This window comes from Hoplias malabaricus, chromosome 11 (genome assembly GCF_029633855.1).
Source record: "Hoplias malabaricus isolate fHopMal1 chromosome 11, fHopMal1.hap1, whole genome shotgun sequence".
Taxonomy (NCBI): domain Eukaryota; kingdom Metazoa; phylum Chordata; class Actinopteri; order Characiformes; family Erythrinidae; genus Hoplias; species Hoplias malabaricus.
Window position 1 is genome coordinate 35,062,079 of NC_089810.1, and position 27,627 is coordinate 35,089,705.

At 40.1% G+C, this 27,627-nt stretch overlaps 1 protein-coding gene across 6 annotated transcripts in view; it reads left to right on the forward strand.

The window, feature by feature from the left end:
- Positions 1 to 27,627, forward strand: part of sphkap (SPHK1 interactor, AKAP domain containing) — an 82,569-nt gene that overhangs the window by 45,905 nt on the left and 9,037 nt on the right. For 3 of the 6 annotated variants that reach the window (XM_066684421.1, XM_066684425.1, XM_066684424.1), the window contains 6 exons: positions 1,475 to 1,582; positions 14,545 to 14,604; positions 15,715 to 15,852; positions 16,108 to 16,357; positions 22,028 to 25,373; positions 26,136 to 26,285. In XM_066684421.1, the coding sequence (XP_066540518.1) occupies positions 1,475 to 1,582; positions 14,545 to 14,604; positions 15,715 to 15,852; positions 16,108 to 16,357; positions 22,028 to 25,373; positions 26,136 to 26,285 (4,052 nt within the window). The remainder of the gene's footprint in view (positions 1 to 1,474; positions 1,583 to 14,544; positions 14,605 to 15,714; positions 15,853 to 16,107; positions 16,358 to 22,027; positions 25,374 to 26,135; positions 26,286 to 27,627) is intronic. The other 3 variants (XM_066684423.1, XM_066684422.1, XM_066684427.1) reach the window with 3 other exon arrangements.

Sequence of the window (27,627 nt, forward strand, 5' to 3'; positions counted from 1 at the left end):
AATGGGTCTGCAAACTGTGATTTCTGCCAAAGCAGGGGTTAGCATGCAATGACACTGTAAAGTATCCAGTCTTTTACAGGTCACGCTGATAATGTTTTTTTTATTTAATTTAATTTTTGTAATTTATTTATTTTGTTTTCAAAGACGGATTTGCTGTGTGTGTTATTAGGATGCAGAGGCTTTGTTTACTGCTCCGCTATTAAAATAAACAATAAAATGTTAAATTCAAATTTCACATAAAGCTATAAATGTATACTGTATGCATTTAGCTAATGTTTATTCTCAGTAACCAAAAGGACTGTTGTCCTGCAAATGTACACCACCCCACCCCCCACCCCAAGAGAGACTTTTTTTTTGTTATGGATGAATTACATTGTGCTGGTGTCTGCTGAAATTCTTTTCTAACCAGATCTTACAGAGCTCAGCACACTTTCCGCTCAGAGCATCTCTCAGAGATGTTGCTGAGTGTTTTATCTTCTCTTAATTTTACCCAGGGAACAGTATGGAGACAGATTTAAATACACACATGTACATAAGTCCTATGATGTACTGCCAGGCTCTGGCGCTCCGCAATAAATAAACCATATATATATATATATATATATATTTATTATACTCTGATCAACCATAACATGACCACACTCACTGTCCATTCTTATAGTGTGTGTTGTGCTGGTATGAGAGGATCAGACACAGCAGTGCTGTTGGAGTTTTTAAAACCCTCAGTGTCACTGCTTTACTGTGAACAGTCCACCGACCCAAAAATATCCAGCTGACAGCATCCACTGATGGACTAGAAGACGACCAACACAAACTGTGCAACAGATGAGTTACTCTCTCTGATTTTACATCTACAAGGTGGACCAACAAGGGAGGTGTGTCTAACGGAGTGGGCAAAGTGTTTAAAAACTCGTACCAGCACACCACACACTAACACACCACCACCACGTCAGTGTCACTGCAGCGCTGAGAAGAATACACCACCCAAATCATACCTGCTCTGTGGTGGTCCTGTGGGGTCCTGACCATTGAAGTTCTACAATTACAGACTGTAGTCCATTTGTTGCTCTCCATTATTTGTTTGCCTCCTTGCACCCTATTCTTCAGAGTGCTCCTGTAGGGTCAATGGAGCTGACAGAATGGAATGTAAGTGTAGAATCAATGTTATGGTTGATATTGTATATACTATATACACACATTACAACAAATAACCACAGGTTTCTAGCTCTCCTGACTTTGAATGTTGCATCAAATTGCATTCACATTAAAGGGAATAATTGAAATATGCCTTAATAGTGTATTTGGATGTGTACCTTTCTGAACAAACTGGGTAAATGTGACCTATAAAACTTTTCCTCCATTTGATTTTTGTGGAATTTCCCCACTACAATTAATTTTTTTTTGTTTGTTTTGTTTGGTTTTTTTTTTGTTTTTTTTAACTATTGCTTTCAAATGAAAATGTCTGTGTGTGTAGGTTTTGTGCAGTAATAGTGTACTGGACTCATCTGAATACTGGCTGAAGAACGACAGAACTCTGTGCCGAGTCGGTTTCCTGGAGGACCAGCATGAGGGGGGGTGCACTGTGAGTCTCTCTGTATATTACATATATACACCCACACGCTCTAATACATCATTGCCCAGTGACACTCATTAGTGCAGAGTAGCATATTTACCCAAGCAGGGAATCAAACCCTGTTCTGCTGAGCTGAAGTCAGCCATGTTATCCCATTTTGCTAGCCAGACACTTTGTCTAAGGAGGGTGTTTCGTGACAATATTGTGTATTTTATGTATTATGTAAATAATTTGATTAATTATTTAACTATTTATATATTTGTTGGGGCGGCACGGTGGCGCAGCAGGTAGTGTCGCAGTCACACAGCTCCAGGGACCTGGAGGTTGTGGGTTTGATTCCCGCTCCGGGTGACTGTCTGTGAGGAGTTGGTGGGTTTCCTCCGGGTGCTCCGGTTTCCTTCCACAGTCCAAAAACACACGTTGGTAGGTGGATTGGTGACTCAAGTGTCCGTGGGTGGGTGTGTGAGTGAATGTGTGTGTTGCCCTGTGAAGGACTGGCGCCCCCTCCAGGGTGTATTCCCGCCTTGCACCCAATGATTCCAGGTGGGCTCTGGACCCACCGCGACCCTGAATTGGATAAGCGGTTACAGATAATGAATGAATGAATATATTTGTTTCATGCATCTTGCACCATGAAATAGTTTAATCTGTCAACATCATCCGTCAGTGGGCGTGCCTAACTCCAATCCAGATTAATTGGCTAGAATGCAATTCAATTACGAGTTCGGTCACAGAACGAATTAAACTCGTACGTCAAGGAATTACTGTATTTATCAGACCATATTATAGTGACTCAAACTACTAAAAAACAACTTTTTTGACATAGCATGCCAGATCTTATTTTACTTCATACAGAGTCACTAGCTAGAGAAGTCAGTATACAGTATTTTAAGTCCCAAACTTATAATAAATCATACATTAGTTTTTATAATAAATAAATAAGGTTAATAAACAGTGCTGTGGGAGTGTATGAGCCAGGCTCCTGGTTGCAGCTCTGAGGGAGAGAGAAAGTGAAGCGATTAAGTGATAAGTACTCAGAGTAATGAGTGAGTTAATGTTACACTGTAGTGATTTGATTCTCTGTGTCTGTGAATAATGAATGTTGGGTTTTGTTGTGGTTGAAATGTGTGTGGCAATTGTTTAGTCTTGGGTGTGTGTGTGTACACGAATATACACATTGTGGGCACCAAAACCTGCGTACACACTCACACTGTGGGGACTTTTAGCTGTTCCCCAAAAAAGGAAAACATTACATTGTAAGGTGAAGACATGTTCTACTGTTGGATTAAGTTCAGAGTTAAGGGTGTGTAAATGTGCAATGTGACACTGTGAAATGTACAATGCCAATCCTGTTCCATTGTGGGAATCAAACCAGTGACCTTCCATTCCCAGGTCTAGGCCACAGCCCTTATGACCATGGTCTGAATGATGAGTTCTGTATGGCTTTAATATTGTCCTGTAAAGTTCTTTGTCAATGAACTCTAACATGCTGAACTGTTCTACAACCACGAGGACTCCACACTGTGATTTAAACCCATACACACACCAGGTGCCCCTCTAAAACACACACACACACACACTCAAATGCAGAGAGCAGTTTCAATGATAACGGATCACATTTAAAGTTTAATCAGGTTTGTTTCAAGTGGAACCCTGATATTAATGACAGTTGAAAGTGGAGAAACGTACCCTCACAGTACCAGACTCGTGATTCAATACTTCCACAACACTTTGAAGTAAACGTTTATGCAGCAGTTTACACGCTGTTGCTTCATCTACTAATCCACTAGAGGGGGATAAGAGGAGCGGTGGTGCATGAGAGGAATCCATATCACTGTGTGATTTTGATAAATATCTTTTTGCTTCTGTAGTGTTATGTGGCTGTGTTATGTGTAAGGGTGTGGTATTAATCTCGTTGGTTCTAAAGGTTTCTTTATGGTTCTCCAGGGTTACATATGAAATGTTCTCAGTATTCTGTATGTATTTGTAAGACAATTCCAGACAGCTGTGGTCTTTAGCTGTAGTTTGGCTGTGTGTGTGTGATAAATAAAAATTATAATAATAGTAATAATAATAATAATAATACTTGTCATCTACAGAGCTCCTCAAAGTGTTTCACTGTTGCTACTCATGCTACATCTACTTTATTTACTGCTACTTTGTTCTTACTTGTTCTTAGTTGGTTCTTTAGGGTTCTCTATAATTCTGTATGGCTCTGTAGGGCACAATATGATTGTACATGTTTCTATAAGATTGTTTAGGGCCCAGTGATTTTACATGCTTCCGTATGGTTAATGAAAGTTCTGTAACATTCTCTCTGGGTTCTGTATGATTTATGAGGGATCTATGAGAATTTATTGGGGTTCTGAAAGATCCATGAACGTTCCTTAAAATCCTGTTGAGGCTCTGTATGGTTTTGTATAGTTTGAGGGTTCTTTTAGGTTCTGTATGGTTTGAGAGGGTTCTGTAAAATATTAAGAGCTTTTACAAGCGGCGGTTTGTGCTGGATTTGAGTTCTGCATTTCGTGGTGATTGACATGGCTCTGGCCAATCAGCACTCTGCAGGGTTTATGCGTCACCATTTAGTACCTACTCTCCGCAGTTGGGACTGAAAACCTACCTGGTTCCTGGGACCAGGCGCCAGATTTGGCCGGGGGAAAAGCGAAAGGGCCGTTCCGAGTCGAATAGAGTCGTGTAGGTTCTATGCAGTGGATAGGCACCATTATATTCATGATTAATGACCATAGAAGAAGTAATAGCCAGGAACTAATGCTGTGGAGATTTTATTTTGCTACTGAAGTAAAAAAAAATACATTTAATACATAAGGTATGAAAAATGGATGGATTAAAACCTAAAAGACACATTCTCAGGAACAGTGTTCAGATGAAAGAGATACTGAGCCTCTGGCAAAAACACACTGAATAACTAATACCTCTGAATAATTCACCCTGAATAACAAATATCTCATCTGTGAAATACATGTTCTCTTATATACATAGACTACATTTCCAGAAGTTTCTGGACACCTGCTTGTCCAGCGTTTTCTTTTAAATGAAGAGTGTTATTCAGGATCGTGTTCCTCTTTACTGCAGTAACAGTAGCTGTTTTTGTGGGAAGACTTTACACTTGATGTTGGAGCATTGCTGTGAGGTTCTTATGGCTTTTAGCAACATAAATTTTAGTGAGGTCAGGTGCTCATCGCGGATATTTAGTTCTGGATCACAAACAACACGTCAACTCATCCAAAAAGTATTGGATGGTAAACCTTTACTTTAGAGAACACCATTACACTAGGGGCTTGATACCCTTCTGGTGGATGCTAGGCATTGGGCAGGACCTTAGGCTCATGTGCAGCTGCTCCAGTGTCTCATTTGATTGCAGTAATATTTAGACTTGTATAATTACAGTCTACTTTAAGCCCAGTAAGATTACATACACTATATTATAAAGAAATGTTTAAGAAAATTCCTCTGTGTATGTGTGTGCATCCCATTCCAGATCTGCATCACATCCACCCTGTAACTATGGCAACCAAGGATCTAATATCCACCTCATATTCGAGTGGTCAGAGTGTGTGTCTGAAAAAATATGGTACTGACCCCAGAGTGTGTCTGAATAAGTATAGTACTGACACCCCAGAGTGTGTGTTCCAGTAAATATGTTCCTGACTCAGGCACAGCAGTTTGCTTTAAGGGACCAAATGTCAGTGACAGCTATAAACAAAATTATTTATCTTTATTTATTTATTTAACACCCAAATCGCTCTTTTCACTCTGCTGCTAACACAATGCCATTAGAGATCAATCTCTTGAAGGAGAACACTAATTCTGTTTTATCAGCTCCATGTGCTTGGAGATCACTATTCTCATGGGCACAGCACAAGCAGAGTAAAAGACACGCAATAATCCAGCAAAGAGCAGCATGATTACAAAATAGAGGTTGGCTTAGACTAGATAATAACTAACAGTGGACTGAATTTAGATTTAGAGGAATGCGAAACCAAGATGCACGTCTAAGCATTGTTAGAGTATGTTCAAAATTATAGTGAAATCTTTAACTTATGACTGAAGTAGAGATAATCAAGTCCAGTACTGTACAGAGGATCTCTGTGGTTTTGTTATTGGCCAGACACTTTCAACTATTCACCTATGTGCTTCATTTGTAACTGGACACTTTCACTAAAAGGCAGACCAGAGAACAACACAGGTAATGTCTGATTTGGCTCTGACACAGCCTACTTCTGCAATTGTGGTGCTGTTGATAGCCTTCACAGCCCCCTACTGTTTATACATGCACTGCACCTCCCTTACGCACAGCGTTAAATCCCATTGCCTCTGCTAACTTAAGGACTCGCACCAAATGGAGGCAGGATGCATGAGGCAGCCATGACGCGTAGTTAACAGCAAGTATATCTCTAGCCATTGTCTACCAGTGTGGAACAGCATCTGTTCCTTGGCTCTGAATTTGGTTGGTCTGAAAACCCACAACTAAATCAATTATAACGACTGCTAATAATTTAGTCAGCCCTCTGTATCCATGGTAAGTTGGTTCAAGGAAACTTGTGGATATAATCTGCGGATTCTTAACCCCCTATATAAAATCTCCTGTATAATTTCCTTGTGTAATGCTATATACAGCATATAGTTGGTGTCAAAATATGCACATCAGAACCCTTGGTACCGTTCAATTGGGCAGGTGAGAAAGTAGTAATTGCCCTAAGAGGTGGACCAACGCAACTGTACCAAGACCCTTTAGAGGAGGTGTTTCCAAACTAACTCTGGTGCAGTTCGTCTTTGCAGAGAATGTGATCCAACCCAACTTTGAGGTGTATGCCACATGTCTGAGTTAAACAGCTCCTGTAGCCAGGGTAGCTTTGGGTATTTGACGCGGCAGAGCTGGCTAAAATGTAGCTACATTTAGAACATTTTCACTTGGTTTACAGTGTGCTTGGATTTCTCCATGTGTGAAATCCAGCCAACAAAAACGGATAATGCTCCAAGATCACAAACTTAACTGATTCAGGCCAGAGCAAACGGACTACAGGTGTAAAGAACCCTGTTAGCGTGTTCTGTTCTTTCAGATTCTTTCATTATTTTAATTTGTGTTTAAATTATTCCTTTGTGAAACACTTTGTAGTCTTTTCTTAAAAAAATGTTTTATAAATAAAGGAGCCTTGCGTAATTATTATTTTACTGAACTTTCCAAACCGTTTTCCAAGTGCTATTCTGAAAACACACCCCTATGTGGTATTTACTCTTACAGCGCCCCCTTATGACTGGTAACAATAAGACAAAACACAGCAATCCAAATGTAAAATTTGAATTGAATTTGAAACTAAAATTGAAATGAATTCAATATCTGTATTTGCCTTCAGTGTTTTGGTTGTTCAGTTTTGTAAAGAGCGGTTTGAGAGGAGGATCTGATTGGTTAAAGGTCAAGGTCAGAGTTTGCCCAGAGGATGTGATATGTCGGCTCGTATCCGGGAGCACAGATGCTAATTTGTTTCCTCAGTGGGCACCAAATCATGCGAATCACACACACACACACATATGCCCTTTATGCCTTTGGTGACATGACAGTTTGCCCTAGGTTAACAAGAAGGTTAGGATCTAAAAAAAAAAAAAAAAAAAAAAAAACATACACACTTCTCTCTCTTCTCTCTTAAGAAATATGACTGAAAGTGACAGCTCTCATAACACACATGGTGCTTTTCCACTGCACTGGATCAGCTCGACCTGGCTCGGCATGGCTCAAATCGCTTTTACCTTTCAACTAGCACAGCTCCCCTGCACAATCTGTGACATTAATGTTACCACAACAGCAGCAGTAAAGGTAGGTGCTGTTAACTGTGCATTCGCGTGGGTTTTTTTTTTTTATTATTATTATTATTTTTTTTTTGGCTGAACACACCTCTGAAAGATCAGTTTTCTTTGTTAAATGTTCGGCTTTTGTTGGAGATTTTTGTCGGCCACCGACCCAAGGAGCGTTTGAAGTTCTTCAAAATAACTCGGGGTAATATTACGAGCTGCTGCTGTGAGTTGGATCAAAACAAATGTGACCACTGCTGTAACTTTGTTTATATTTGCATTTTATGGTGCTTGAAAGGCCTCTCGGACCAATCAGCGATCTGCAAGGTTTACACATCACATTTAGTATTTTTGTCTCACTTCATACCAGGTGTCAGCAGGGACTTAAAGTGCCTGTTTCTAGGGCTCAGGTACCAGATTTGGCCAGTGGAAAAGAGTTAAATCGAGTAGGTTCTGTACAGTGGAAGTGCCAGTACCAACATTCTGATCAATATGTTCTTCTTTTTATTGCTGTAAATGAGCCTAAGGTTGTAATACCCAGTGCCAAGTGTGGGCCAGAGCCACACAGCATTTGTCTGTGGAAATGTGTTCTGGAATAATGGAGCGCCACCCAATACTTTTGGTCTAATCATCCAATATCAGTACCTGACCAATCTAATGTTCATGTGATGGAATGCCATCCAATCCCCCAGCAATGTTTCAGCGTGTAGTATAAATCCTTTCCTGAGTATACCAACAGACTGTTGATATTTCCTTATTTGTGGTGTCCACAAATTTTTGGACTTGACACCAGACCTGTGTGCGTAAACCCGCTCAGACAGAAATGATGAAGTGTGTATCTGCTGTGACCCAGCGTTGCAATATGGCCACACCTCACCACACGTTTGTTTCCACTCCTCTGCTCGCTCTCTGTTTCCTCGTTCTCTTCCTCTCTACCGTCTCTCTCTGTCTCTTCATCCGTTCATCACCTCTGAGCTGCAGAGTGGGAGGTGACAGTGTGTCCCAGTGTGGGCCATTTTTAGACTCTCTCTCACTCTCTCTCTCTCTGTCTGTCTCTCTCTCTCTCTCTGTGTCCAGTGTAATGAGGACAGGTTAGACGAGTGTGTCCTTCTGAAGGACATTGCTCAGCCTCCACCTCTCTTCATTAAAGCAGTAGATACTTCAGATATCCACTCGTGATGCCGTAGACCGGACAGTTATTCTATTTAACTCAGATTGTGTAGATGCAAAGTGGGGTCACCACCATATTAAAGCCCCATCCAGGAAACTCACATAGGTGTGATGCTCGTGTCCACATACTTTTGGTTATTAGGCAAGACATAATGGTTTGCTGGTCAGTTGGTCATATAACGTATATGTCCTTTAACCTTTGGCCACGTACTGTAGGTCTTGACTGATCAACAACGTCTGGAGTAAAGAAGGAAACATTGTTTTTATTCTCCTGCTTCTTCTTATCTCTCTCTCTTTTCCTGTGAGTTTTCCACTTCACTGAAGAGGGTAATGTTCTAAATCTGTGAACCCTGTGAAGTGTGTGTGTGTGTGTTTTGCATGCCCTTTCATGTCGCAGATATTCATTTCTGTTAAAATCGTCCCCATGGCACACTGACCTTGTAGAAACCATGATTCATTACTCAGAAGGCGTCTTATTATTATTATTATTATTATTATTATTATTATTATTGTATAATTCTAGCTGTTGCTGCATTAAATGAAATAAAATAAACAGCTAAAACTGTGGAAATGATTTTCCAGAGATATTTTAATATATTTGTTGGCCTGAGTTATATATCTGTAGTTGGTCTGAGGGTGCTGCAGTGCCCCCATCACCCAGTATTGTTGAACTACAACATCTAAATAATAATTACATAGTAAATACATTTTAAAGTTGACATTCATGATTTTAACAAAAACACTTTTGAAATTCTGAGGAAGCTTCCTTACTGTTTGCTGCTCTTCAGGCTGTTTGTGCTCTGAACACAAGTCTGATGGGTTTACGAAGCCCTGAGTGTCAGTAAACAAATAAAAATAATATATATATATATTAAAAATAAAAAGGGTCTTGGTCATATGCTAGGATTCCTCTCTGCTGATGGAGGAGAAAAGGTATCTGGAGATGTTTAGACAGCGAAGATAGACCTTCAAACATTGAAAATCATGAAAAGAGATGCAGATATTGCTTTATTCCTGCTCCATAGATGGGTAATATTGACTTATTTTTGCAGTTTTAGATAACTTATGGTGAACTCTAAATTCAGGGATAGTGCTAACTTCATGAAAATAAACACAGTGAAACGAGTTACAAAAGAGTTACTGTGGTAATTCAATCAATGATTACAAACATTTATTTTTCTGCTCAAGTGTAGCTTTGCAACTTAAAAGATGTGGAGCTTCTGAATGTAAACAAACAAGAGGGAAAAGTGTTACCCCACAATTGTAGATGTTGTCTTTAAAGGGGCACTTCATTTTAAACATGGCTGCCCCAGGTGGTTTGAGCTGAGCACAAACTGGTTCATTCAAACAACACAAAGCAATATGATTGAACCAGATCAGCTAGATACCAAAAGTCAAACTATTCTCTTGAATTCGGCCACATGGTCACCATGCTCAGAGCCAGGAGTCCATCTGAAAGAGTACAAAGCCTCGTCCAACATCATCACCTTACCTCAATGTATTTAAATGAGTGCCTTCAAATCCTCAGCAATATTTTGTTGAATCTAGTGTAAAATCTTCAGTAAACAGTACAGACTACAGTGACGATGAGCAAGCTCCTGTTCAATATCTTTCACTTCAGAACAAACAAAATGGAAAACAAGGAACAAGGGAGTGTGAGATTAAAAGATGAGACATCAATGAAAAAGGGAAGGATAGAAGAAGTGGGATGAGAAAGTGAAGAGGAAAAGAGGGATGAGAGAAAAAGGACAAATGGGGTTAAATGTTTGAAAGGAGAAATGAGGAGCAGAGGCATGGGGGTAAAGTCATGGCCATATTTCAGCTTTGGATCAGATCAGATACACACTTAATTTCTGACTGAGTGGGTTTACTCACACAGGTACACACATACACACAGGCAGACGCACAGAGTCAGATTTGACTGAAGATCTTAAGAGTGGGTAGGAGAGAAACACTCTTTGCTCTTACTCTGAGTGTGTGTGTGTGTGTTTGTGTCACAGAGACCTGAATGTTGAAAACCTCTTTGAACAGTAATTGTCTGTTACTTTTCCTCTATTTACTATCTACTATTTCCTCTAGTTACTATTTCTCTAGTGTTTATCCATTTTAACTCTTTGTGTGATGTTTACAAGAAACACACTTAAAAGGTGATGAAAATGAGATTTCATTTAAATATTCTTTGAAATTTACAAGCAGAATTGATTAGAACCCGATACATAACTAGTCCATTATTAAATGGAATTAGGATGGTGTTTCAAATAAAATGGCCAGTGAGAAAAGGAACAAACATGCTTTTATGCTTTAAAAATGATCTCTCACACACACACACAAAAAAACCTACAAATCTTGGCTTAAATGGTCATCTTTATTGCCAAAGAAAACAGCAAGAGCACAAATGTTCATCATGTCCCTCCTACACACACCCAAATGGCCAAAAACATGCTTTAAAAGTCTGCGTAGACCCACCTTAAACACTTACTTCAGTAACACTTAGAAGTTAGGGCTCTGTCGCGGTCTTCTTTTTTTTCTGTCTTCTCATCTTATATTTTTTTCCCTCTGTCACCACCCCTAAAAAAAAATCAAATCTGATGTTTATATCACTGGTAGTGTGTTAATCTCTATGCGCAAGTCCTCAGAAGTGTGAGAAAGAATTAGCACCTCAGGAAAAAAAAATCAGTGTGGGAGAGAAAAATTGAGAGTGAAAGAAGAGAGAATATAAGAGAAGAGTGAAGACTAAATGAATAGAGACAGTGAGAAGGGAGAGAAAATGAAAGGGGTGTAAAGGAAAAAAAATTAGAACAATGAAATTAGGAAGTAGTGAGAGGGAGAGAGAGATACCAAATATAGCATGACGGCTAGCACTCTCCTGAGTGTGTGACTGCTCTGATCTCTGAAGGCAAGGTGACCACTATAAATGACAAGACGGTGGAGAGAGCAGACTTCAGATTTAAACAGCTAGTAACAGACTGATATGTAGAAATAATTCAGCAAAATTAATGTCTTTCCTCCTTTTCCCCAAAAATTAGGACGTTTTGTTGTTCTGTAGATGTACACTGGAGTTACGAGTATCACTGACCAAAATGGAATAACAGTTTGAACCACACTAGCTTGCACATGCTATACTCTGTTGCTAACAATGAAATATTAAATGATTGCAATGCCAATAAAAAACAATGGAAGCCCCACCAGTTATGCTAAATATGGCATATTTTATGTTAACATATTGCTTCTTTGGAACTATGAGAATGTACCTGCTATGAAATAATTAAAGACTTATGAAAGCTTGTTCCCCACCAGTGCTAATTAGCATAACATGTTGTCTGAAGTTAGCTGCCCTAGTTTTGCCCTGCAGCTACAAAACTGAATCTTTTATGTTTCTTCACTAATCATGATACTAGCTACCACGAGGTAGGCTACCACAGCAAGTATGGCCTTTCTCTCCCTCTCCCTCTCTTTCCCACACGTGATTGGAAAAAAAGTGTGTCCTTAGCGCACATTCCAGATTCCGGGAGATTTTATCTGACTTGCGAGCATCAGGGAGCTGCTATGTATATCATATAATATGCGGGAGACTCCCGAAACTTGCAGCAGACTTGGGATGCCCGTTACAAAAATGATAATAAGACATTAGAGCCATAATAAATCATGATGCTTTTATTTTTTTGTAAAAAAAATACTTTTATACCATTTGAATACTTTCGTAATTTTACTCATGTAAAAATCTAAACAGAAGACTTTTACTGGAGTAATATTTTACCTTTGGTATCTTTTACTCAAGTACATGATTTGTGTACTTCATCCATCACTGCTAGCTAGCATAATTAGCTTTGGCACTAGAGCTACAAAAGTGGTGTAGCTTACAATTAATGAATACACCAAAAATTCTAACTAGAATAACATTAGTGTTTAAAGTTTGCTTAATTTGAACTAGAAACCGGACCCACCGTGACCCTGAATTGGATAAGCAGTTAGACAATGAATGAATTAATGAATGTATTTATCTAATAACAGAAATTATGGCATTTGATGTTCAGATTTTGCTTCATTGGAACTATAAGGTCACACTTACTAGGTCACGAAATATGTCCTAAAGACTTAACACCTTAAGACATTAAGGTTTATACAATCATGTGAAAAACATGTTACACCCTCTTCTGGATTTGTTTTTATTTGTTTTTATGGCTTTAAGTATCAGGACATAGAAGGATATCTGGTCCTTAGTCAGGTAAATATAACCTCAGAGCAAATATAACCTCAGCAACACAACAGGTTCCAACATGCCATTGTATATTTACCAAAAACTAAGCTAACATGCAGTGTGGGGAAAAATTAAGTGCACCCTTACGTCTTAAGCCCAATGTATACCTTTGCGATGAACCTACACCGACGCATCAGCAAAAACTACAGCATAGCCTGATGCACACCTCTACAGAAATGTAAATACGCATCGCGTTGACACAGACCACAATGACTGTGATTGGTTAACCGTTGGACAGATGAAGAAGTACAGAAATATGAACTCTTCTCCTCCACACTACCGGCCTTAAGATTGCAAGTAGTTGCTAATCAAATCCTTGATTGATTGAATTTCAGCATGTTTCAGAAGTTTTAGTAGGGTGCTGGTCTGGAACATTTAGGTGTGTATTAACACAGTGCCCATCAGCAAAATGATCTTAGAGAAGCAGCTGTTGTCCCTTTTTTTTTTTTTTTCTAGATTAGAACATGGCATCACAGCTTAAGTTCTGCACAAACCACCAGATTTCTGGAACAATGTTCTTTGGACAGTCAAGACCAAAATATATAGGTTGGGCCACAAATGCATAGCACCACATTCAAACAATAAAATTGAAGCAGAAAATTACCACAAACAGTGTTGGAGCAGTGAAGATTTGGACTTGTTTTGCAACCACAAGACCTGGACACCTTGCGGTCATTGAGTTGACCTTGAACTCCACTCCATACCAAAGTATTCTAGACTCCACTGGGAGGCTATCTCTCTGATATCTAAATCTTGGCTGAAATTGGGCTATGCAACAGCACAGTGATCCCAAGCACACCAGGACATCTACAACAGAATGGCTGAAGAAGAATCAAGGTATTGTAGCGGCTCTAGAGTTTAACCCAGTGGCAAGGTCTGTGCATAAACTAATGTCCACAAGGCTCAGTAAACTGACGCAATGTTGTTAGGCCAAAATTCCTTCAGTATATTTATATACACTGCCTAATATATCCCACCCCCTGACAGGTTCCATTGTAAAAGTGCTATTTACGTCAACTCTCAGTGGTTTTAATGTTGTGTCTGAAATGAAGCGGTTTTATTTTTGAACTGTCACTTTAATGCCTGGAGTCTATTTTTAGCTGTTATTGTTCTATGTCTCATTCAGGGATGAGAGAAGAGAGCCTTTACGAGATGTTACAGCACTCCAGCAGGAATATCATCACACTGTGTGTGTGTGTGTATCTGTCTGTGTGTGCATGCTCTTCTTTTATCTCTTCCTATTTAGTAAATGAGAGCTATCTGAGTGAGTCTGAAAGTGCACATGCATACACACACACAAACACAGTCACATTTGTTTTCATGTATTGTTGGGACCATTACCTAGAATTCCATAATTTTTATTTATTTATTTATTTATTTTTAAATCCTAACAGCTATCATAACACAAACTTTAATTTATAAACATTTTTTCATCCTAAAATTAAGTTATTTATGCTGTGGGCAAAAGCTTGTGGTCCTCACAAGGAAGAGAAGTCCCCACAATGTGATATTCCTGGTATACACACACACACTGCATTATGAGATAATACATACTTGTTCTTGCGCTATAAAATGTGACTCACACACACACACACAGAATTTAGTATGGTATGTTTTTCTTTGTAAAACCTTATTTATATTAGACATTAATTGTGTGTGTGTGTGTGCGCTTGTGTATGTCTCCGAATGTGTGTAATTGCCCTAAACCCACCGATCACTTTCTCTTTGTGTGCAGATTTGTTTTGTGAGTTTGGACACACAATCGTCTGAGCAGCATGAATTCAGCCGTCTCCAGGTGGGTGGAGCCTGAACATGGGTTTGGGGGATTGGGGCCTGGGCTGCTGTGGTTAGAGGGTAACTCCGGGAAAGTTTAACCTGGGACCTTGTGAAATGTCTTGTCCAGGTCCAAACCACTACTCAGTATTGCCAACTAATTGCCAGTGATTTTGTCACTAGATATGGGAACTTTTCAGACCCGTCTAGCGAGTTATTTAAAAAACAAAACCACTATCACCCAATCTAACATCTTTCTGTACAACACTTAACTACTTCTCATTGAAGAGTATTAACACAATTTGTCAGAACACCAGGACGGACCTGAGTGGGAGACATGACTCTCTCCTCAGAGACGGAGCAGCGCAGTCATTCCGCACAGCTACTCACACATCAGAATGATCTGCGAATGTACAAACAGTGCTACCAAAGACACACCATTGCTTTTTATAATCTGAACTGAGATCACATGTTTTATGAATATATGACATGGGACCTGAAGGCACCATCGAACCAGGAAATGGGGAAACGTCATGTGTGGCATCACCAAATCACACCTAACAAGTGAAGTAGCTGGTTGTGCATGTCGTTGTGGATTTTATTCTCCTGAAGTTTTTAAATTGATCATTTGGTGGGGGGAAAGGTTTTTTTTTCCTTTGTTTACAAATGTAGCTGTTCAGCCATGGATGTGATAAGTGCAAACTGATAAATACTAATTGGGGAATTATTAGTTTCCATTAGTTAGTTACATTAGCATATAGCGCTAGCACTAAAGCTAAAGAAGCAAGTTTTAGGCACCCAATATGTCTTAGCTGACTGATTATATTTTGGGGTAAACAGGAAACATATATGCTTACTTTTTTCAAAATTATCATTTTAATATTATAATTTGTTATATATAAAACATTAAATGTGGCTTTTTAGTTTTCCATTAATACATCTCTCTCTCTTTTTATTTTATTTTTTATTTTTTATTTCACTTCCTGAATTCATTCTAATTTAAGCTGCTAATACAAATGTGTCACATGAATGGTGAAGTTAATGAAAAATATTCCAGTCATTTAGTTTAAATTGATGCCAATGGATGAATAATTTATACATAACTGTGTGTAACTATGATTGTGTTTTGTAGAAGCTGGCGTCAATTTCTCCAGATTTGCCAAGAGTTGTGGAATGTGTTAGCATGCGGTCTCTAAAGGAGCATGAAGTAATCCTACTGACCGGCCTCGAATCACCCGACACCTACCAGCATGACTCCACCCACTGTCAGGTCAGTCTCTGCTGTGGACATGACTCCACCCACTGTCAGGTCAGTCTCTGCTGTGGACATGACTCCACCCACTGTCAGGTCAGTCTCTGCTGTGGACATGACTCCACCCACTGTCAGGTCAGTCTCGGCTGTGGACATGACCCAAACAGGTCTTACGTGTCAGTCCTACTTGCCCGTAGCAGATTTCTCTAACTCACTGTGTCATAGGCTAACACACAATATATGTCTCTGTGTGTGTGTGTGTCTGTAATTCAGGCTCGGAGAGCTGCTGATGTCTGTATGCTGCAGAGCTCCAGTGGGCGTGGTCTGAGTAGCATTGTGCTACAGATAAACAAGTTTCTGATTGGTCTGCAGTGTGGGCAGGAGCGTCAGCGGCGCGTCCGATTGGCTGGTCAGCCCATTGCTGACGACGACACAAACCGTTCTGTCTCATCCATAGAGGACGACTTCCTCACTGCTTCTGAGCACCTGGGGGATGACAGTGAAGATGACCCACTCAGAAACGGTCAGTAATCATTTGCTTATTCATCCATCCATCCATCTATTTGTTTTTCCCTTTTTAAAAAAATTCAGTTAAATCATCCATCCATTCATCCAACTGCCGTTCCAAAAATATTAACACAACCATTCATCCATTTTTCTGTCCATTCATCTAGCCATCTGTCTGTAAGTCATTTGTCCATCTGTTGATTCATTGTCCATTCTAGTCATCCATCTATTCATATTTTTCCATTCCACCATCTGTCCCTGTTTATGCATCCATTATTTCTGTTCATTAATTCATCTGTCTGTTCATTCGTTCATCCTTCCATCTGCTCATTTATCTGTCGCCTTCTGTCCATCAATTCATTCATCAGTCTATCCATCTGTCTCTTTTTCCATTCATCTCTAATCCTGTCCATCACCTGCTTGGGTGCAACAGCAAGGACAACCCATTCAGAAACCGACAGTAATACACTCACTTATTCATCCCTCTGTCTGTCTTTTCATCCATTTTCCATTCATGCGTCTACCTATCTTTAGATCAGGTGCTGACACCACACTATCTCCTCCCAACATAATGAATGGAGCTCCATCACCCCAGAGAACACAGTTCCAATGCTCCACAGTCCAATGGTGGTGAGCTTTAGAGAGAGATACAGAGGAGGGAGGGAGGAGAGGGAATATATATAGAGGGAGAGAGAAGAGCAGGAAGAAAGAGTGGACAGAGAAGAAAGAGCAACACGGATCACATGTTGTTGCTGTCCTAGGAAAAAATGTTTCTCCATAATAATAGCTTTATAAGAGAAGGAAAAAAACTGCTTAACTTCTGGAGCATGTCTATTGGTGGATTCATCATGACGTTTTCCCATGACGAGAACTGCTGTGTTCAAGTAGTGTAGTAAATTAAATATCCACAAAAACAGGGATACACCTTTTTGTTTGGATTACAACAGTATGCTCCATACACACGCTACTAATCCACACCTAAATCAAACCCCGCCCACCTCTATAAAACTACAAAGCATTAATGTGCAAGAATTTATATACTTGTTGCACATCATTGCTTTGAATGAATATCGTCTTTTTTATTTCATCCCATTCTATTTAATTGTTTTTAATTGATGTATTAATCAACTGATTTATTTATTCTTATTATTTTATTTAATTGAAATGAGGAAGAAAGCAAGAGAGAGAGAGAGGGGTAGGGAAGGAGACAGTTGTTTTCTTGGAGGGTTCTAAAAGAACCAACACTGTCAAGAAAAGGTACTGTACATTTTAAAGGTACAACAATGTTTTTAATTCGATTTGTGTTTTCTAAAAGTAATAATGGATGTTTTCTTAAATGAAAATGACCTTAAATCTAGTCAAAACATCAAATTTTTCTCACATTGAAATTTTTGAAAAAATATTATATGATTATTTCAACCTTTTCCTGTTTGAGAAATATATTGATTATTTTTAAGGTGAGTTTATTTAATAGGTTTTTTTTTTAATGCCCTGGAATTCTCTGGGCACTCTGTGCTGACGTGGAACGCTTTTTAAAGTGCTGTGTGTTAAAGGGCAGATCCTCCTCTTTCCCCATGGAACACCTTTTTTCTCTGAGGCCAAATGGAATGAAAATGGGCAGAATTCATGGAGAAATGGCAGCAGTTCCATCACATTTACAGCAGAATCTACAAAATCTGTTTGGTTGGGTAACAAACTAACACACTGTGCTGCAGCACAGATAACACACCAGCTCCTCAACTAATCGGAGCACGGCTTATCAGTGTGTTCCTGCTGTCGGAATATAGCTTTGTTCCGCAGCATATATTGCTCCAAAATGTGTTTATATTTTTCAGTGTTAATGGTTCCGACTCAGATGTGAAAGATGCACATTAACACATCCCCACACTGTAACAGACACCAGCTTTTCAATTTTTACACAGGTAACAATCTGCATGGGCTTTTTCTGAGTAAAGTGTGGCATGTGGAAAACACATGAACTTCTAGGTCAGAGAATCCCTGAGAAGGCACATGATTGAAATGTAGTCTCTGCTGTGTGTGGTAAGCTTTTGTAGAGACACAATGTGGAAAATTTTTTACAGTGTTGTCAAATACATGTGACTGTTTACCACACGCTTTGAGCTGGTTTATAATGTAGCGGTGTGTGAGAGGGATCACAGGTCAGTTGGGCTTTGCAGTCTTGTTCTATACAAACAGATCTTATTGGTTTTCACTAAATCCTTTGCTGGTATTATGTGCTACAGTGTGTGAAACACCTAGAATCCTCCAACCATGCATGTGCACTTCTTGCACTGCTGGATTAATCTCTGTAGGAGCTTTTGTCCTGTTGATCCTCAACCCTTATGTTTTTGGACAATGCTGATTTCAGAATTAAGATGTATTTTAAAAAAAATTGAAAAAAAAGAATAAAAAACCGGGATACCTTGACTTTATTCTGTGGTGGATTTGCAAATTATTGCACTCTATTTTTATTTCTCTTGTATTGGAATTGCTCTGTCAGTGATGATAAAATACATGTGCAATTGTAATGTGTGAGTGATTTTTGCCATAATCAGAAGAACATGAATTTACATCCCTGTAAACATGTTATTTATGATTTATAATATTTATAACCTTTTGCATGAAGTACCTGGAAAAGGTCAACGTGTTTATCTGCGGTAACCAAGCAACAGCTTATAAAGCAATCATATATCAGAGAGGGAGAGAGAGAGAAAACAGAAAGAGAACTTTGGACTGTGTTCTCTGGAGTGATGGAGCACTATCTAATACCTTGGGGATGAGCTGAAGGGGTGTTTGTGATCCAGAACCTAAAATTCAAGATAAGGACCTTACCTCACTAATGTTTATGACTAAATGTGATCAAATACTTACATCTAATGTAAAATGGTCCCAGATGAGTAGAAAGGAATAAACTCCCTTCAGAAAGTTTACATCCAAGATTAAAAAAAGTTTGGTAACACTTTACAGTGGGTTATCGTTAATAAAGCCTTCGCACTTCATAAACACTTGTAACGGTTCTTTCCAGTCTCACCCTGAACTTATGCCTTTTGGAGTAAACCTTTATATATATTTTAGGGCTGTCAAACGATTAAAAAATTATCACAATTAATCTCAGAATTTCACATAGTTAAATACGATTAACCACTTTTTTTATCTGTGTAAATGTTATATAAAATAAGGATTTTAAAGTGAAATTAAAATGGTGAACACATATTATGCTCAATGTACTTATGTTAAAAACTGCTGGGGCTAGAGAAAACTGTAAGGGAGTTTTATTCACTCGCGTAGTGGGCAGTAATACTGAACCTACAAAACACAAAACTGGATTTGTAATAGATTAGGGAGCTATAGTCTCAAATATAAGACATGTAGTCACATGCTACTGTGCCTCAGTTCAGATATGTATAACAAAAGAAAATAAATACTAAATAAAAATGTCAGTTGTGCTGGAGTTGTATCCAGTCACAGCCTATAGGACTTCACAGTACTGTGCAAAAATAAATAAATTACACAAAAGTGGACTTCATTAAAGACATGTAGTGTCATACCACAGTGCTACAGCATATCGAAATCTCATTTAATGCAAAGTGCAAACAAAAACCTACTTCATCAAACTCTTCTTAATAGAACATAGGCCTAGGCCTAATTCAGAATCAAGGCACTGGTTAAGTTAGACCAGTTAATCTGAACAGGAACAACGGGTTGGCCTTAATTTCAAATCATGTAGTTAGGCACAGCTTCTATTTTGTTGACCCAAGCCAACTGCTGAGGCACACAAGTCTGGTCAAAGTGCTAGATGACAAAGCAGCTCATTTTTCTTTTTCAAGTGAGCCATCTAGCATACTTTTGATTTTAAACTTCCCGTTTAACAGACCTTTCTCCATCACTCACTCACTCCTCTACTCTTAATGAGAGATGCAGCGCATGGTCAAGTCTCAACATGAACTACGGATGACTTGCTGCGTCAAATAGAATTCACGTTAACAGAACTTTTTTAAAAAGCGCTAAATTGAGATCATGTTAATGCGCTATTATTGCGTTAACTTCGACCGCCCTAATATGTTTATATGAGCTTATGTCAACTGTCATGAAAAAATTATGTAGCTGTTATAACCTTTAATGCAAATTTCATTCACAAACATTTGTGGCCTCTTGCTTATAGCCTACATCTTGTGCCCTATGCACAACAAGTTAAACACTAACAACAAAAACAACAATAATGGTAGTCATTAAAATAAAGAACATTCTGTTATAAATAGGATGGTGATGTTCAAGAAGTTGTAATGACCGCTGTTTTTATTTAACAGTGTAAGAAACTGTTATTTTAATATAAGCAGTTTAATATTAAGCTCAAGGCCCTGAACACACCCTCAAATCAATGACTCAGAGATTGTGCGATGAGACTGGCCTCGAGTCCCTGATTAGGGCAAAGAGACACTCGGCTTGGTCGCTACGAGCCTAGGGTAATCTATAATTAATCTCTCATATGGAATTAGAGCTAACGCTGTGTGAAGGTTATGCTCCCCTCATAGCCAATGTAATATTAATAATCAGACCGGTGGAGGACACAGATTTGCAATGGGTGGCAGTTAGAAGAGGGAGCAGGAAAACAGCAGGCATGCAACATTGATAGTGCACTGATAGGGCTGTCCCTCTCTCTCTCTGACAGTGTTTATGTAATGTCACATGTTTTTAAGCAGCTTTTCAGCTTTTTCTCTATATTAGCTTTTAAAAAGTGTGCTGACCGATAATAAAGATGATGCTGTATTTGCTGACGATGTTATGTGACATTTTCAAAACAATTTAAGCTTCAAAGGGAATATCAATGATTCTGGGCAAGTGCTGTTCTCTTTTTTTTTTTTTTTTTTTTTTTTTTTTTTTAATTAATAAGCTTTTAAGATGGATTGGTATGTTTGAGGGGAAAACATACACTTTCATGCAGTTAGTGATATCCTGAATTTGGAGTCAATTCCATCCATCCATCCATTATCTGTAACCTTTAGCCAGTTCAGGGTCACAGTGGGTCCAGAGCCTACCTCGATTCATTGGATGCAAGGCAGGAATACACCCTGGAGGGGGCGCCAGTCCTTTCTTAAATAATCTGAAACAGCAAAAATAAGTCAATATTAGCGACCAATGGAGCAGGAGTAGAGCCATATCCTTATCTTTTTTCATGCTTTTCAAAATGTTAAGGTCCCTCAGGTTTATTGATACATGGACATTAGACCAGTTTCCAGCAAGCAAACTGAACGGAGAGCTAGCAGATGATGAGGGAATATCCTCTGAATATTCTAAAAAGTATACATTATAAAACAGTATATATTATATATTGTAAATATGTGACGCTGTAGGATGCAAGCAAAATTGTTTACAGCAGATATAGCAATGATTACATTTTTCATTTTGGCAAAAGTGCCTCTTTAAATAAAACAGAACGTAGAACTGAAGTTTATTCAACTGAATACATTGAACATATCCTGTCATGCATGGAATAATTTGCACTTAAAAATTAGGATTTTTATTTATTCACTTTCACAGTTCTGCTTGGTTCTGGTTGATTTAAGGCAGCATTATTAATATTAGCATTTTATGAGCAGAGTTCTGCAGCATAGTTTCTCTGATCTATATATGAATATTAATCCCCGCCCTCCTCTCTCTCTCTCTCTCTCTCTCTCTCTCTCTGTAGATGCAGATGGTGGGGTTTCAACAGAAGTAGCAGATTTTCTGAGGTCAGGATGCATTCAGAGGAAAAATACAGTGGACAGAGAGGACAGTGAGGACTCAGATACACTCTGTGCTTCCTCAAAGTCACATAAACTTTGCAGGGATTCTTCTCCTGCACCAACCAGACACAGCACAACTCCCAAAACTCAAAAAAAATTCTGCCAACAAACCAAAGAGTCAGCCGGACACTACGCCACCAATCTAGCTGAGTCCGTTTTGCAGGACGCCTTTATCCACCTTTCTCAGGACGAGCCATCATTTGCACCAGAGGCAGCGGTTAGCATCTCTAGTTCACCACTGAAAGCAGCTAGCACGAGCCAGCACACAGACAAGGATCCTCACAGGACAAGAACCTGCTCTTTTGAACTCCCAAAAATTGTCATAGTGCAAAGTCCTGATAACTGTGAGGAAGCAGCTGAGTGGCCTGGGTCACAGTCACAGTCTGAACTAGAGAAAAATGCACCTGAGCCTTTAGCACACACTCGATCTCAATCCCAATCACACCCACATCACTCCCACAGCTCTCCTAAGAGACACTCGGCTAAGCCAGTGGAAGTGGCACTGGCATGTGCTGTTAGTGTCATTGGCACAATCAGCTCCCCACAGGTTACAGAGAGGCTCACCCTGGAATCAGAAAATGAGGAAGATGCAGAGGATGATGATGAAGAAGAAGAAAACGGGAGTGAGACAGAGCAAGGCGACTATTCATTCTCTTCTGCCCTATGTGGAATGGCGCAAGTGGCTGGAGCTGTAGCTGTTGTGGACTTAACTGAAGGTTCTGCAGATACTGAAGATTCAGGAGAGATGTTTTCTGCATCTCTGGGGTTACTTTCTGCTGCCCAAGCTTCCACAGCAATCCCACTTCACTGTAGTGTAGCGGAAGGGACTTGCGTGGAAACATTCAGGGCTAATGTGGCCGAGGTTCTGCTCAGAGAAGCCTCAGCAGTACTAACTCACAGACAAAGCTACACAAGCATAGCAAATTTCCTTGAGACTACGCATAACAAGATTGTGGATGGGATCACACGTCCAAGAAGGTCCTACCAAGAGCACCTCGAGGTGGATGAATTTACCCAGGAGTTGGCAGACAGCATTTTCAAATATGCCCTTGAAAAAGCAGCAAAAAGCGAAGATGTTAAAGGGAACATGCAAAGGTTCCTCCTGGACAGTGTCAATAGTCTGCTCTTTGATGTGCTTTGCGTCACTTCAAAAAGATTTAGTGACATTTCCACATGTAATCCAGGGTCAAGTGAAAGGATAGCGAGCAAAGTCGGTACCAAAGAATGTGAACCTGGCAGAGAAGTGCTAAGCCAATTACAGTCCCTCACTGAGCCTGATAATCCCAGCGAGAGGCAAAGCAGCTCTCCAGGAAGACGAGAAAAAGAGAGGGAGCAGAAGAGCAATCAGGAGGATAGAGAGAGCGAATCACACTTGAACGAGAAAGAGTCCTGCAGGCTGGCTCAGAGCAGAATAAACACAGCCACGGTTCGGGAACTTGCTGACCTGCAGGGCCAGCTGGGAAAGTGCGATTGGAGCCATGACTCTGGGCTTCCCTGGGCTGAGAGTTCTCCCTTACACAGCACTCAAGGGAAAGAGAGAGGAAGAGAGGGAGACATCATGCAGCAGTCCTCTTCCTCCTCAACGGGAGTTCTTGCGGTACATAAGATTGAGCAGAATGAGTGCAAGAGTCCAGTCACATGTTTTGCAGAGGACTTGGCAACAACAGTGGTGTCCATGGCCACAGAATTGGCGGCGATTTGCCTGGAAAATTCAACTGGCAAGCAGCCCTGGTTCTGTGCCCTCAAGGGTGGATCTGAATTACCTGAAGGCCTTCTACTTCCTTGCCGGACAGCATCAGTTCTCCGCAGAAAAGAAACCCAGAACGGTTCCACAATCGCCAAGAAGCACCGGCCACCTCGTCTCAGTGAGATCAAACGCAAAACAGAAGAGCAGCCTGAGCTCATGGAGCGTTTGGTCAATCGCGTGGTGGATGAAACTGTCAACTTGGATGAACCAGCAACCTCTGATCCATTTGCCCTCTTTGCTTCTGAGGTCACAGCCAGGATCATGAACTGTCCAGAACTTAACATTGTGGACACATCCAAGCAAGGCCAGCCATCTCGCAGCAGGCTTCAGTGCGAGAGGTGGAGCAGTCGAGGAAAAGCTTCCAGTTGCGAAAGCATCCCTGAAGAGGACGGGGATCCTTCCGGAGCGCCGAACACCCTGGGCCCTGGCAACAGACTTGGTCACAACTTGAGTCGAGGAAGTTCCATCTCCAAACAGTCCAGTTGCGAGAGTATCACAGATGAGTTCTCTCGGTTCATGGTGAACCAGATGGAGACAGAGGGCAGAGAATTCGACCTCTTGCTGGACTACTATGCCGGGAAGAATGCCAGCAGCATCCTGGCAGCAGCTGTACAACAGGCGGCAAGCAGGAAAAACGGACATCTCAACGTACGGACGACGTCTTGCCTGTCCAAGCAGTCTAGCACTGAGAGCATCACTGAAGAATTTTACAGGTTTATGCTTAAAGATATGGACAAAGAGAATAAAGACTATGGCATCACCAAGACCAAAGAATGGAGCAACAGCCTTCTTCCCCCCACTCCTAGAACACCCTTCTGCATTCGCCAGTCCTCTGTTCCCGACAGAAGGTCATCCGACTCAAGACTGACTGTAAACTCACCAATTAAGGCAAACTCATTTGACGGATTTGCCCGAAATGTTCATGGCGACTGTCTCAACATCTACCCGTCAAATTCAGTATCATCAACAAGTTTGTGCAAGTCTGATTCTTGCTTATACCAGCGTGGCCAAACAGACCACATCACGGACATGCTAATCCATGAGACATGGGCTAGCTCCATTGAGTCTCTGATGCGGAAAAACAAGATCATAGCAGAGCCTTCAGAAGACAGTATGGAGTTGGATTCTGCAGATTCACAGCCTCACGTACAGCTCTTTGCTAATCGCCTGGCTGCTGATATCGTAGAGAGCGGAAAGTCAATAATGGGAGGTCAGCAGGAAGGCGGAACTAATCAGAAACATGCTACCGTTGGAGAGAGGAGGCAGGGGTTTAAGCAATCGCGTCCAGGAAGTGGTCACAGCCGGACAAGAACGGAACAACAGGAAGCTGCTGGAGTTTCCCAAATTTCCTCAAGTGGCGGAATTAGACATTTAGGCCAAAGAGAAGTTCCTCTAATCCACATTGAGCCAGATCAAGTGTCTGAAAACACGGAAAAGGAATCACATACCCAACAAGTCCATCCTCAAAGATCTCATGATCGAGTGCCATCAAACCAGAACAGGTACAATAAAAAAAAAAACCTGAACAAACACCACTCCAGGGCAAAAAAGTAGCACTCAATTTATTTTAAGTGCTATGAGCTTGTAGGGGAGCTTTGAAAAAGCACAAACGGTAACATCTGAGTTCAGCACATTGGCTTTGATGTACCTGAGAGAGAGAGAGGGAGAGAGAGAGCACATAGGAAGGAAAGTGATTTTGCTAAATTAAATTGTCAACCATTTCCCTTTAATACAAAATGATTGTTCCACTTTGCCAGTGGGGTTGTGCACACCAAAAATAGATATCTACCACAGCACAAAATAAAAACTAGGGAGAGGAAACCTACATTGAATAAAACACACATCCTACAACACACACAGAAGCCATAAAAATGACATGGGTTCCTGCGATGAGTTAATTTAATTCAAATGTTTGTCATTATGAAAATATAACAGATGAGGTTTCCTTGGTATAGCAAAATGATTTTCTGGAGATGTCAGGAAAAAGAAAATAATAATAAATACAAATGAATTTAATAATAAAAATATAAAATAAATGCACATTCAAAGCACAGGGGATGCATTTGTCAGGCATCCTAAAACTAAAGTAAATCTGATTAAGAAATATATCTATGGCATTTTCAGGCTTCTGTAGTTGTTTGATAGGGTAAAATGCTTTGATAACTTTTTATCAATTGCTGAAATATTAGTAGTGTATAAGTTTGATTTCTTTCCGAGGCAAATCCACCCGGATTTGTCAGATGGCAGTTGTGCTTTTTCCTCAGCACTGACAGCACCTCAGCGCCCACAACAGGAGCAGAGGAGCAGCGGCGCTCTCGTGGCTCCAGCTCTGACGACAGTGGTTCAGGGAGCTGGGCTCAGGTGGATGACACCCAGGAGGAGACCACCAGTAGCTTTATTCAGATCAGCCAGGGGTCAGTCCTCCAGTATCCTATCATGCCTTACCGGCCATCCCAGAAACTGCTCCATTTAGTGCTGCATTAAAGCTACATGAGTCAAATGCTAACGCTACCCTCTGCTCCCTCTGCTCCATAATCTAAGCTGCTATGCTTTCCATTGAACTAGGCCTGGGCAAAGATTTATTCAGAGCATTGTTCAAATATGTAAACAGATACCAGCCATTTCAGTCTCTTCAGATCATTTTAAGGGGGCATGGGTATCTGAAGCTCCTACAGACCCACAGGCTGAAATAAAACAACCCAGTCTGGTTGTTTTTTTCTTCTTCTTCTTTTGTTTTGTTTGTCAGCCTAATATTGCTTTAAACATAAGAAATGTTTTTTTTGTTACTGCACATTTGCAAAAAGACACCATCTTTAACATTGAGTTTTTCCATTCATTTCCCAACCAAGTACCTTTCAAACATTAAAATTATTTTTAAGCACTGCAACTAAACAACAAACACTGCAGTGTTTCCGAAAGGCAACTGGGGGATTTTAAGGCCCTGCTTCTGCTTGTTGCTTCTCTCGTTAAAAGGAATTATATTTTCTTTAACTGCCACATTTCAGTAGTCAGCGTGTATGAAAAGCTGCTACGAACAATATGAGCTGTTCATCTTTCCGCTCATTTGTATGGTCTGCAACCATGATAAAGGCACTCTGATTTAATTAATTTAGAAAATAGAACAGGTTCTAGCACAAAATCTGATGCAGATCCCTCAGTTTCAGACTCGGGGTGAAAGATACCGTTAATATACATGTTTGTTTTTCCAAAACTTGCTGTGCATTTATTCACCTGTAAATATCAAACTTTTTGTGAATAGATCTTAACAGAACACAGTTACTTATATTTTGTATTCTAAATTTGTTCGGCCATAGACGTATTCCGTTACTCCCCAGCACTGAATATATCTATATAGTATACATATATGTACACTGTTGCTTTAAATACTTCCCATCCGAGTCAAATTTAGTCAGGGTCAAGATTAATGGCACTCGCAATTCACTTTAATTGTCACATTAAAGTCTCTTGGCATTTCTTTTCTTTTTTTTTCTTTTTTTTGATTCATCAACCAAATATGTGAATACACCAATAAATCACAGCTGGAGGGAACATGCACTGGAAAACACACACACACAGAGCTCTGGCTTAGTCAGCACACAGGCATGCCACATTAAACAAAATGAGATTAAACTGCCCACTGGGCACACACATGCGTGCGCGCGCACACACACACACGCACACACTACACCAAATGACATTAAACTGTCTACAGGACACTAACACACTTACACAGGGGTATAAAAACACTGACGTGAC